This window comes from Piliocolobus tephrosceles, chromosome 14 (assembly GCF_002776525.5).
Source record: "Piliocolobus tephrosceles isolate RC106 chromosome 14, ASM277652v3, whole genome shotgun sequence".
Lineage (NCBI taxonomy): Eukaryota > Metazoa > Chordata > Mammalia > Primates > Cercopithecidae > Piliocolobus > Piliocolobus tephrosceles.
In genome coordinates, this window is record NC_045447.1 from 54,071,833 (window position 1) to 54,085,510 (window position 13,678).

Here is a 13,678-nt window from a genome sequence, read left to right on the forward strand (position 1 = left end):
TTATATTACTTTAAGCTCTGGGATACATGTGCAGGATATGTGGATTTGTTACATGGTAGTTTGCTGCACCTATCAGCCCATCACCTAGTTATTGAGTCCCGCATGCATTGGCTATTTATGCTGATGATCTCCCTCCCCCTGCCACCCGCAAAGGTCCCAGTGTGTGTTGTTCTCCTCCCTGTGTGTCCATGTGTGCTCATTGTTCAGCTTCCACTTATAAGTGAGAACATGTAGTGTTTGGTTTTCTGTTCCTATGTTAGTTTGCTGAGAATAATGACTTTTCCAGCATCTTTCTTCTGGAATGTCCTTTGACTCTGGGCAGTCATGTTCAGATGGCTGGTTGGGGTCAGAAGAGACACTGTAACTATGAAACTGAGAAAACTTAATTGGCCAAAGATGATAGAGGGGTGGAAAGGGATCAATCCTAGCATTTAGGTCTCCTGAAATTATGGAGTTTGGCTACCAAGAAGACATTCACAATATCTCAAAAGACACCAGAGATGAGATCACTTTCCAGGAAAAACATAAACTACTCATATAATCACCTGCTAGTATATTTTTGCCTCTTAAGCCTTGTTAGTTTGTGAAGGAGTGCTAACGAGCATGGCATTTGCTTAAGTGGACAGACTAAAGATGAAGTGGTCAAAGGATAAGGAGGTGATATCTAGAAGATGTTGCAAGTGCCAGACTATTTTATGCTGCTGTAGAAAGCAATAGCCAGAGTCCTGCAGAGCACAGAAGCAAGACTGTCTCCTCAGGTAAGCAGTAACAACTCATATTTGTGTGGCACTTTTCACTTTTGTAACACTTTTGTGTATTTCTTCTTTTCTCTTATACCTTCACAGCACTGGTCTAAAAGTATGTAGGTAGTTCTTTAATTGTTACCTTATAGATGAAAAAAAGAGAAACCTCAGAGGGACTTACCTGAGCCCAAAGAGCTAAGAAGCAGGCCAGAACTCAAAAGAACTATGCTTTTAAAAATGACACTCTATCATGTCTTGAAAGTGCCTTGAAAGGATCCCTCTGCCTCTGGTTTTCAATCTGAAATCTTAAGTTAGATAAAAATTTTACATGCAGTGTTGCCTATCCAAAATGCCCCTTTATGGGACTTCAGAATTTCCATTATCTTTGCTCTTTATATTTCCACTTATCATTGCTCCAAGAAATTCTAAAAATTCAGATAAAAGTCCTTGCTTGATTCTTTAAGGTTGTTTGATATTTGGATCAATTTGAATGTTGACCATAGCTGTCTATTTTTATAATTTGTTTTTCTCCATGCATAAACTAGTATCTTAACCTTGTTCTGTTTTAGTACTATCTTCTATTTTGCATGATACTTTTAAATGAGAATCAGGAATATAAGGAATTAAAAGCTGTGGTTTTAAAACCAAACCTTGCCAAAAGCAAAGGTGACTGGTTGGATTCTGTCTTTCTTCTCCTCCTCCTCCCATTAAGCTCCTCAAAGACACTTAAGGAATCTCAGAGCGGATTTCTTACTTAATTTCCTTTAAATCTCTTGAACATAAATGGAGACAACTAAGACTGCCTGATAGCCCAACATAAAAAAGCAATCACTGAATATGGTATGCCAGGATAACTGCAGACATCTTTTTAAATTCTAAAATATACTCTCATAAAGCAATGAAGCAACATAGTTTCTGATTTCTAGAGTGTGGACAGGACCATTTGGTCAGGTACTTCTCATTCCCTGGAAAGCAGAGGCACTAAGTAAGCACACTGCAAATTTCTCATGTACTCTATCTTGCAAGGTATCTTTTAATTGGAGTCAGAAAATTTTGGTTTGTTCTCCTCCCTCTCATATTCTGTAAATCATAACAGATGATAAACTGAAGTGATAAAGTCACTCTATTAATCAAAGATACCCTAAGGCCATTAGCAGTGAACATGTGGAACAAACTCTGCCTATCATTGTCTGGCTATAACCCCACTTTCGTTTTATGTCTTTATTCTTACCACTCAGATTCTATCTTTACCTTTTCACTTGGTGTTCAAGACTCTCACCTCTTCCTGGAAGACCTACACATGCTCCCTCCATCTTCTCCTCTTTCAGATGACCTGAGGTAGCAGAGCTTATGTTAGTACAAATACCCTAAGATTCTGCTTTGATTTTGACCATTTGGCTAGCAACCAGGCCACCTACTCTATTTGGAAGAACAATGAAAAGGATCTCACCTTACAGGCAAACCTTACAGGGAGTTGAAGTAACAGGTTTGGAATGCTTCACATTTTGCTGGTGCCATTTTTGGACCAAAAAAAAAAAAAAAAAAAGAAATCCCCAATGTACAATAATTTCTAGAACATGAAAGATAGAGCAGCACTAGCTAAAGTAATGTTGACATCAAAGTAATACCTAAAACAGAACTATAAGTAAAGTGGGGTAATTTTGAATGAATACACTGCTTTTCTTCAATTAAATTGCTTGTCCTGCACTGTGAGTCTTCTCAATCTTTCAACATCAGGCGACATTGGCCTTGTTTTTATTTAATTTTATGGGTTTTTTTTTCTACTTTGGCTGGTTTCTTTTCTCAGTTGTAACTTTAATAGCCTGTGCTACAGAATTGTTGAGATTATACATTGCTACACTCACCCTCAGTGTAGTTAATAGCTTATTCATTACCGCTGAGTCCCAAGGTTACAGCAGATTTGTATCTAATGTTGAGACACAAGGCAGGGAATGCAGAAAGCAATGTAAACTCATCTTATATTCTTTAATAACAGAAACAATTCTACTGGAAAAACCACAAAACACTGAGACATTTATCCAAGTATCTTCTAGGTAAATTTTTTCTAACATAGTCAATATAATGAAAGCTGTATATTGATTTATTTATGCACTGTAACAATAATAATGAGAAATGAAGGTGTTTGATTTTATAATTGATGAAAGACTACCAGTCAATCTTTAGAACCATAATTACTACTAGTTCTGCTAAAGAAGTATGGTTTCCTATATTAGAATACATATAAAGCATTTTTGCTTTTCAGTTTAAAAAGTAAAAAAAAAGTCTGAACTCTCTTACACTGATAATCTGTACTATTATGAATATCCTGATTTAGAAGTCAACTTGAGAGGCCATTATTCTCTTTCTTTGTGTTACAGTTAGACTAAAACCTTTAGGAATGTCTTTATTATACAACATGCTAGTTTTGTTTTCAGCTCACATGTAATTGAATGGCCAATTTGTTATCCCTGGAAGGTGCTGTATCATTCTATTTGCTATCATTGGATCAAAGCATAGTGTATCTCATTAGAATTATACACTTAATATTAACCCCTTCTGTAGGCTAAGGGCTATTTGTACCCAAATATTCTTGGATGTTTATTAAAATACAAAGTCCAGAGCTGCAAGTTTGCATTCAGATAATTACACCAGTATATTTTAGTATAAATGTTGACATTTACCAGGTAAAACTACCTGCATATGACCCTAGAGGTAGATCACATATTGTTATTTATAATTTGCCACTTTACTGAGTCACAGATTAGAATCATGGCACTGCATTTAGGGACTGAGTCATTAGTGAGTGTGGGAGAAAGTGTGGTTACTCTCTGAATCTCACTGTAGCATTGTCACTTTCTTAACACTGAAGAAGCTGCTGCACTGCATTTAAGAGGTAAATTATATGCTTTCCTAATGCTTGAAAAGTCTCAAGACTCATGAATTTCAAGGTTTTGCTATTTTTGTATCCCAGACTTAAAATACTTTTTAAAATGATTTTCTACATTTTCGTTTTTATTTTTTGGTTTTCTCCATAATAATCCGCATGCTGTCTACAGAGATTACAATATATGTAAAGCACAGTTACCTGCACATAAAGATGACACATACTATGTAGAATCACATGCTATAATTTAATAATCTATAATTAGTTATTTCATATGCAAGCCGATGACACTTTTCCAATGTTTTCTAATGTTACCTTATTGTTCTCATTCAGTTCACTGTCCATTTTGTCGCCCAATCTTTTCTTTCTTGCAATTTTCTAATTATCTCTCTCCACTGTAGTAGGTTTATATTCTAAATTATTATTTTTTATGCATCACTTAGTACTTCTCAACTTCATCTCATCTTGTTATTTCTTGCCCCATATGTCTAATCTTTATTTTTCCTTCTTTATGATTGCCCTTTCCTTCTTGGCACTGGTAACACTTCTAATTTAGTATGTTCTGTAATTTAAAAAATTTCTTTTTACCTCTTCATGCATATCATTACTAAGTGCTTAAAAATAGCATACATTAATTTTCACTTCTATGACTTTTTCAGTCACTTAATATTTTGCAATTCCTTGCTACTGTAGGCTTCTAGTCAATATGTGTGTGTGTGTGTGTGTTTGTGTGTATATATATAGATTATATATACATATAATTATATGGGGCATACTTATATATTAACAAAGCATACAGTGTGTTAATTTCTCAAGGTAGAACAAACTAGGTAAATTGGGACCAGAACATTTTCTTCAGCTCTTGAGTTGAATATACATCTAAGGAAACCAATTTAACTTGCTCAAATTTACCTATGTAGGAAGTTTATGATTTATTTGCTAATGCAATTCTATTTAAATCCTGTAGTGTGTGTGTGTATGTGTATAATATTTTTATTGATTTCTCTACCCAGTACTAATTGCCATTATTATTCTTGTCCTTTTTAGAAAAGGTCACATCATTGTCAGCAAATAGCCAACAAACATGATATATGATAGGAATGATCTATACTCAAATGTGAGAAACTACTTAACTAGTTCCAGAATTAGTAGTATTCCAAGGAGCTGTTATCAACCTGACATCTGAGGTACTGGCCTGCTTCCATTTACTCTGTATGGGTATGAAATCATAGAAGTGTACAAAGACTAGGAAGTTACAAATTTATTGGCAGTAAGTAAATAAAGTGCAGTGTGTAAATCCCAATGCTCAGTGAAGAATATAATTCTTTTTCATTTATCCTATTTGTAATTTAATTGACATATTCAGAAAGATCTCTATGGCCAAATCAATTTAATTCAATGAACATTTACAGAGTGCCTGCTAGGTATAGAGCATTATTCTGGGTCAGAAGTAATAAGTATTGTTCATATTAAAGATATACCAGATTTAAAATTATTCCCCAGTAATGTACATCTCATCAAAATTGTCACATGATAAAATGTAAAATGTTACCATTCCTATTTCTACACTCACTGATTTGTGGTATATTTTATTATGGTCTCCTCATTGCTTTTAAGAGTGCCTGGAATATACTAGGTATTTACCAATTCATTGAACTTCCACTGTGTTCTGTTAGTCACATGGGTGCCAGCCCACATTCAGTGTTAATTATATGTGTGTGTGAAATACAAAGAAGTGAGGGCCTGTATTTGTATTAGGGTTCTCTAGAGGAACAGAACTAATAGGATATATATATATATATATATATATATATGGAAGTTTATTAAGGAGTATTAACTCACATGATCACAAGGTCCTGCAACAGGCTATCTGCAAGTTGAGGAGCAGGGAAGCCAGTCCAAGCCCCAAAGCTGAAGAACTTGGAGTCCAGTGTTTGAGGGCAGAAAGCATCTAGCACGGGAGAAAGATAGAGACAGGGAGGTTAAGCCACTCTAGCCTTTTTATGTTTTTCTGCTGCTTTATATTCACTGGCAGCTGATTAGATGGGGCCCACCCAGATTATGGGTGGGTCTGCCTTTCCCAGCCCGCTGACTCAAATATTAATCTTCTTTGGCAACACCCTCACAGACACATCCAGGATCAATACTTTGCTTCCTTCAATCCAATCAAGTAGACACTCGGTATTAATCATCACAAATCCACCCCTTGTCGACTTGAACCCATGCACATGTCCTGAGATCGTATATAATCTTCAAATAAACACAATAATAAGGTCATAATTATACCTAACATAATATAACTATCCTTCCTACAACCCGAAATGAACCAAGCCCCAATCCAAATGCTATTATAAAGTTGACAGCACTTAAATGCTGATATGAAGTAAGTAAATCCTATGTCATGTGATAAAGGAAAAAGGAAATAAAATGAAGCTTTTTCTTAGTACAAGTGTATACATGCACAAGTGTATACATGCACAAACATGTACAAGTGTATACATGCACAAGTGTACAAGTGTATACATGCACAAACATGTTTTTAACAAAAGGAGTAAATACTCATGAAAATTACAGTCGTCTTTTGGCAGCTGGTTACATGGTCATAGCTGGTATTGATGACTACCCATTCTGTATTCCCTGTGCCTTCAGCAAGCACCTCAGCAGGTCATGGTTTTTTTTTCCTGGTGAAGTGACCCCAACTTTCATTCCTGAAGGGTCTGGGCCATTTGTAATCCTGCCTGGATTGGGTTGTTGTAGTTTCCCATTGACCTTAATCACAGGGCATGGTAATACTAAGAGACACCCTAATGGATCTCCAGTATTCCATTCATACTCTTCCTTACCTTCATTGTGGAGTAGTAGACTGATTTCATCTTGATACTCCGGATCAATTACCCCAGCCAACACTGTAACTCCATCTTGGCCTGTTGACTTAATGGTAGGAGGAGCCCAAAGTGTCCAGGTGGTGATTTTAACATCCAGTTTAATGGAATTTTTGTTATGTCTCCTGGTAGCAGTGTTTCTCCCTGTGGAACAAAGACCTCTAGGCCAGCAGAACATAATGTTGTGGGAACAGGAAGCAAACATTTTGCTAGTGGATTACTAGGGGTGATGGTGAGTGGTGCCACTTCCACTTCCACCCCTTGATTCCTGGACCTGTGAATCCTGGCTATGGGAGAAACAGTACCATAAATTGGATGCTGATTCAGAGCATACACATCCTTCTGGAGAATTTTGCCCCAGCCCTGCAAAGTATTACCACCTAGTTGGTGTTGTAATTGTGACTTCAAAAGGCCATTCCACTGTTCTATCAATCCAGCTACTTCAGGATGATGGAGAACATAGTAAGATCAGTGAATTCCTTGAGCACAAGCCCACTTCCACACTTCTTTAGCAGTAAAGTGAGTGCCTTGGTCAGAGGCAATGCTGTGTAGAATACCATGATGGTGGACAAGGCATTCTGTGAGTCCATGGATGGTAGTCTTGGCAGAAGCATTGCATGCAGGATAGGTGAACCCATATCCAGAGTAAGTGTCTATTTCAGTTAGGACCAACCTCATCCCTTTCCATGATGGGAGAGGTCCAATATAATCAACTTTCCACCAAGTAGCTGGTTGATCACCTTGAAGAATGGTCCCATATTGAGGGCTCAGTGTTGGTCTCTGCTGTTGGGAAAGTGGGCACTCAGCAGTGGCCGTAGCCAGGTCAGCCTTGGTGAGTGGATGTCCATGTTGCTGAGCCCATGCATAACCTCCATCCCTGCTACCATGGTCACTTTGTTCATGGGCCTGTTGGGCAATGACAGAGGTGGCTGGGGAAAGAGGCTGAGTGGTGTCCACAGAAGGGGTAATCCTATCCACTTGATTATTAAAATCTTCTGCTGAGGTCACCCTTTGGTGAGCACTCACATGGGATACAAATATCTTCACAGTTTTTGACCACTCAGAGAGGTCCATCCACATACCTCTTCCCCAAATTTCTTTGTCACTGATTTTCCAATCATGCTTATTCCAAGTCCTGACCATCCAGCCAAACCATTGGCTATAGCCCATGAATCATAATCGCATATCTGGCCTTTTCTCCTTCCATGCAAAGTGCACAACCAGGTGCATTGCTCAGGGTTCTGCCCACTGGGAAGATTTCACCTCTGTCCTTCCGAGATGTCCTAGAAAGGGGCTATAGTGCTGCAGCTGTCCACTTTTGGGTGGTGCCTGCATATCGTGCAGAACCATCTGTGAACCAGGCCCTAGTCTTCTCTTCCTTTGTCAACTGAGCACAGAGAACTCCTCATGAGGCCATTGGTGCAGGCTGGGGGAGAGAAGGCAGGGTGGCAGGAGTAGAGACCATGGGCATTTGGCCCATTTCCATGTAACTTACTTGTGCCTTCATGACCTTTTTGAGCCGGATCATGTATATACTACTTCTTTTCATGATGGAATGCTGCTGTGCATGACCCATGTTATGGCTAGATAGGTCAGAAAGCACCAAGTTCATGACAGGCAGTTCAGGTCTCAGGGTGACTTGATGACCCGTAGTCAAAAGGTCAGTTTCCACCAAAGCCCAGTAACAGGCCAAGGGCTGTCTCTCAAATGGAGAGTAGTTATCTGCAGAAGATGGCAGAGCCTTGCTTCAAAATCCTAGAGACCTCTGCTATGATTCACCTATGGTGGCCTGCCAGGTGCTCCAAACAGCATCCCTATTTGCCACTGACACCTCAAGCACCATTGGATCTGCTGGGTCATATGGCCCAAGCGCAGAGCAGCTTGCACAGCAGCCTGGATCTGTTGCTTCCAAGAGCCTTCTCCTGTTCTGTACCCCAGTCAAAACTGGCAGCCTTTCAGGTTATGTGATAAATGGGCCGAGTGAATAATAAATGAGGAATGTGTTGCCTCCAAAATCCAAATATGCCTACTAGGCATTGTGCCTCTTTCTTGGTTGTAGGAGGGGCCAAATGCAGCAACTTATCCTTCACCATAGAAGGAATATCTCGACAGACCCCACACTACTGAACCCCTAGAAATTTTACTGAGGTAGAAGTTCTCTCAATCTTAGTTGAATTTATTTCCCATCCTCTGCCATGCAAATGTCTCACTAATAAGTGCATTGTGCTTGCTACTTCTTGCTCACTGGATCTGATCAGCACAATGTCATCAATGTAACAGACCAATGAGATATCACGTGGAGGCGAAAAGTGATCAAAGTCTCTTTGAACAGGATTATGACACAAAGCTGGAGAGTTGATACACCCCTGAGGTAGAACAGTAAAGGTATATTGCTGGCCTTGTCAACTGAAGGCTAATTGTATCCGGTAGGCCCTAGGGACAGGAATAGAGAAAAAGGCATTTTCCAAGTCAATGGCTACATAAAGGTACCACGAGATGTGTTAATTTGCTGAAGCAGTGAAACCACATCTGGTACAGCAGCTACAGTTGGAGTCACCAATTGGCTAAGCTTACACTAATCCACTGTCATTCTCCAAGATTGATCTGTCTTCCACACAGGCCAAATTGGAGGGCTGAATGGGGATGTGGTGGGAATCACCACCCCTGTATCTTTCAAGTCCTTGATGGTGGCACTAAACTCCACAATCTCTTCAGGGATGCGATACTGTTTTTGGTTTACTAGTTTTCCTAGGTAGAGGCAGCTCTAATGGTTTCCATTTGGCATTTCCCATCATGATAGTCCCCACCCTATCAGTCAGGGAACCAGTGTGGGGATTCTCCCAGCTATTAAGTATGTCTATGCCAATTTTGCATTCTTGCACTGGGGAAATGACCATAGGATGAGTCCGGGGACCCACTGGACCCACTGTAAGTTGAAACTGAGCTAAAACTCCATTAATTACCTGACCTCCATAAACCTCTACTCTAACTGGAGGACCGCAATGATGTTTTGCGTCCCCTAGAATCAACGTCAGCTCTGAGCCAGTGTCTAGTAGTCCTGAAAATGTCTGATTATTTCCCTTTCCCCATTGCACATTTACTGTGGTAAAAGTCTGGAGGTCTCCTTGAAGAAGGATGGGAAAAAGATTAATAGCATATATTGTCAGTAGTGTAGTGGGGTACTTCCTCAAGGGGACCTGGCCTGCCCTTCACTCAGGGGGTTCAGGGTCTGTAAACTGACTCAAGTCTGGAAATTAATTGAGGGGCCATGATTCTTTGCTTTTATAATTCAAATTAGTCTTTTTTCCAATCAACTTGGAAGTTTTCTGCTTATATAAACTAAGTAGAAATGCAGTAGGCTTCCTATCAATTTCACTTCTAGGAACACCCTGATTAATTAGCCAATGCCAGAACTCTACATAAGTCAGACTATTATGTTGCGACTTTGCCTCTGCTGTCCATTATGGTAGCTACATCCACCTTGCCTTTGAAGGTTGAGTGCCTCCACTTGGCCTCTGCTACCTCAGGATCCAAGTATTCCCATTGCATTTAAATTTTGTACTTGAGTGACAGTGGTTCCCACTGTTAAATCTGGCATTTAGAGAAGAGCAATCACAGAACTTTTTGAAGATGCAGATCTATTTCGCAAAGCTCTGGTTAAGGGTATATCTTCTGGACCCTCCCAGTTGGGATGAGTAGATCTCAAGTGACTAATCCACTCTAGCATCCCAATCTCCTCAAGCCTTTGGATCCCTTCCTCTACATTAATCCAAGGGAGATCAGGCATTTCTAACTCGCTCACAGTGGGTCATCTTTTAATCCATATTTCAGCTAACCAAGCAGATAAACTATTCGAACCCTTTTTAACTCCCCAAGCTGCAACATTGAATACAGAATCCCTGTTTGGTGGGCCCAAATCAATAAATTCAGCCTGATCCAACTCTATGTTCCTTCCACCATTATCCCACACCCTTAGTATCCATTCCCATGCCTATCCTCTAGCTTTCTCTTTATCTAAATTAGAAAACTCAAGCAGTTCTTTTCGAGTGTAGCATATCTCCTTGTGGGTCACACCCTGAACCTCATCTCTAGGGGCCTGCTAGGACTTTAATCTACTTATAGGTCTAGAAGCAAACAGAGGTGTTGGGGGTGGCTCCTCAGGAGAATCAACATTATCTTGCTGGAAACTACCTCAGGAGAGGCCATCACTTTTACCTCAGGCAGCACATGGTTTGTCTCCTCAGATAAAGGTGGAAAGGGTGATGGCAGCATGGGTTGGGGAGGGGATGTTGCCCCTACTGGGGATGGGGAAGCTGTTTCTTTTGGCAAAAAAGCTTCGTCAGAGTTTACAAGCTCAGTGTCCCTAGCTTCATCAGGGTCCTCCCACACATCCCCATTCCAAGTTGTAGGGTTTCATTCTTTTCCAATCAATGCCCTCACTTTAATAGTAGACACCTGGCGAGACTGTGCATGCACCTTTCATTGCAGGTCAGTCACTTGCATGATAACAACTTGTGTCTGATTTTCCACAATGTCAGCTCTTTCTCTACAGGAGATAAGATTCTCACTCAGGACAATCTTAGCAGATTTGACATTCAGTATCTGCTTCTGAAGCCAGGAGTTAGAATCCCCAAATTCATCATTTTCTTTTATCACTTTTTCCAGTGAACTTAGGAGCAACCAAACAACTTCATTATATTCCTTGGTTCTCCACATATAGTCAAAGCTATTATGTATAGAGTCACTAAATGCCTCTCATGAGCCGTGAATCAGGAGTGTTAAATGCATTTATTTTGCATGACTCTCTAAACAGTTAATACCAAGGACTATCAGTGTTCTCCATACTATTAGAAGTACAATCCTTAGCATTTTTGGGTCTAATCATATTAAGCAGCCAACTCTAGAATCCCCTAAACCATGAAGGAACTCCATCCTTAATATTCTGTTCCTCTAGAACCACTCCTGGTACCTAAATCTGTATTAGCCAGGGTTCTCTAGAGGGACAGAACTAATAAAATATATATATAGAACACTGATAGTCCTTGGTATTAGCTGTTTAGAAAGTTACACAAAATAAATGCATTTAACACTCCTGATTCACTGCTCATGAGAAGCAAGGAGTTTAGTGTATATATAAATATATACACTATATGAGAGAAAGAGAGAGGAGTTTATTAAGGAATATTAACTCACATAATCACATGGTCCCACAATAAATCATCTGTAAGCTGAGGAGCAAGGAAGCCGGTTTGAGTCCCAAAGCTGAAGAATGTGAAGTCTGATGTTCAAGGGCAGGAAGCATCAAGCACAGAAGAAAGATGTAAACTGGGAGGCTAAGCCAGTCTGGTCTTTTCACATTCTTCTGCCTGCTTTTTACTCTGGTCATGCTGGCAGCTGGTTAGATTGTGCCCACCCAGATTAAGGGCGGGTCTGCTTTCCCATACCACTGATTCAAATGTTAATCTCCTTTGGCAGCACCCTCACAGACACATCCAGGATCAATACTTTGCATCCTTCCACCCAGTGAAGTTGACACTGAGTGTTAACCATCACAGAGATACCTGAGATACTAATACCTGGCATAAGCAAACAAAAACTAATTTATACCATAAAAAATGATTCTAATTGGCTAAAAACAAACCAGGAAGCAGAAGCCCATTATGAGTCCTCCTATTCTAAAAATAGAGTGATGATCTCTACAAGTGGAGAACATCTGTTCTCTAGGGTCTCAGGTATTAGATTCTCCTGCTACAAAGCCTTTAGGGATGTTGTGTAGGCTGGCCACCACAAACTGCTTCTGTACACTCAGAAGATTATCTAGACCACCAAATTCTTCATATTCGTCAGAAAAAGACAAGAAGGGCAGTGTATTTGGGCCAAGCCCATCCTGCTTACATATATGCTCTCCTACTTTCTCCCTGTAGGGATTCCTTGAAGCAATGAGGACATATCGGGCAGAGCATAATGTCAACTGAGAAGGGTAATTTGACACTTATAGCTGCCTTTTCTATCTCCCTTCTTCTGACCCAAATCAAACCTTCAGCTGTCATTCCACCTCCTCCTGCCCTCCATATCTAGTCTACTAACACGTTTAAGCAAATAAACCTGCTTCCTAACTTGAATCCATCTACTTCTTTCTGTTTTTATTGTCATCATAGATGAAGCTAATGTATCTGTTTACTGAACAATGGCATGAGCTTCATAATTCTCTCAGCAACAACTTTTATCTTTCTCCAGGTCATTCTTTAAGAATAGTCAGCACTTAGAAATGCAATTTCAATAATGTCACTACTCTGTTTAAAGCCCTTCATTAATTAATATAAGAAATAAAATATTGAGCAAGATCTACATGCTCTAAATTATCTGGCTTCTCTCTTTGCATCCAAGACTCTATTTTGCCTCCATGCCCCTCTTTGTTTGTGCTCCAGCCTAATACCTCTTGTGTAGTTCCTTAAACGTTCCCATGTTCTTTCCTCCCTCTAGGCCTTGGTAGTTCTCTTCCTACCATTTCACCTGGTTGACTCCTCTGTATCTCTCAGATATCAGCCAGTTTGTCTCTTCCTCATGGGAGTCCTTCTGGCCTTTGGGTTTACTCAGGTTTTTCAGAAATACTCTCTACATTTTCTGTATTTTTTCACCATTGAACTCATTACAGTTTATGATTACACATTTGTGTGATTTTGATTATTATTTGTTTCCTAAACTAAACTATAAGCTCCAGAAAGACAGGTCCATGACTATTTTTGTTTTCCATGAAATCTCTGGTATATATAATAGTTGCTTAACAATATTGAATAAATGAAAGCATGAATAAAACTCAACTCATTTTATTCTCTTCTTGAAGTTTGAAAAGATTTATATTTTCTTTTTCTTTTATTTCTAATTTTGTGTTTATGGGGCACAGTATGATGTTTTGATATGTGCATAAGATGTGGAATGATTAAATAAAGTCAATTAAATGTTCTTCGCCTGACCTACTTAATGCCCTTTCTTTGACTTGGCTTCAGGTGTCCGATAAGACCTATATTCTTAGGGAAGCAGTAAGTAACAAGCAAAAGCTAATTATTGTGTGAAATATTATAGCTGATCAATCTCCATCTTCTCTCATTCCTTATCTGACAGTACCTTTTTATCTATTCTTTTCAGAATGAGAGCTATTTATGATTTTC

General features: G+C 39.4%; 1 protein-coding gene across 1 annotated transcript; it reads right to left on the reverse strand.

Moving 5' to 3' along the window:
• Window positions 1-224: 224 nt before the first annotated feature.
• Window positions 225-11,417, reverse strand: LOC111537205 (putative inactive deoxyuridine 5'-triphosphate nucleotidohydrolase-like protein FLJ16323; the record flags this gene model as incomplete). Its single annotated transcript, XM_023203870.2, is given in 5 exon segments — window positions 225-336; window positions 1,995-2,076; window positions 6,471-6,545; window positions 6,548-6,653; window positions 11,409-11,417. Coding segments are annotated over 5 exon segments (384 nt in total), but the record flags the coding sequence as incomplete, so codon positions are not given.
• Window positions 11,418-13,678: the final 2,261 nt, after the last annotated feature.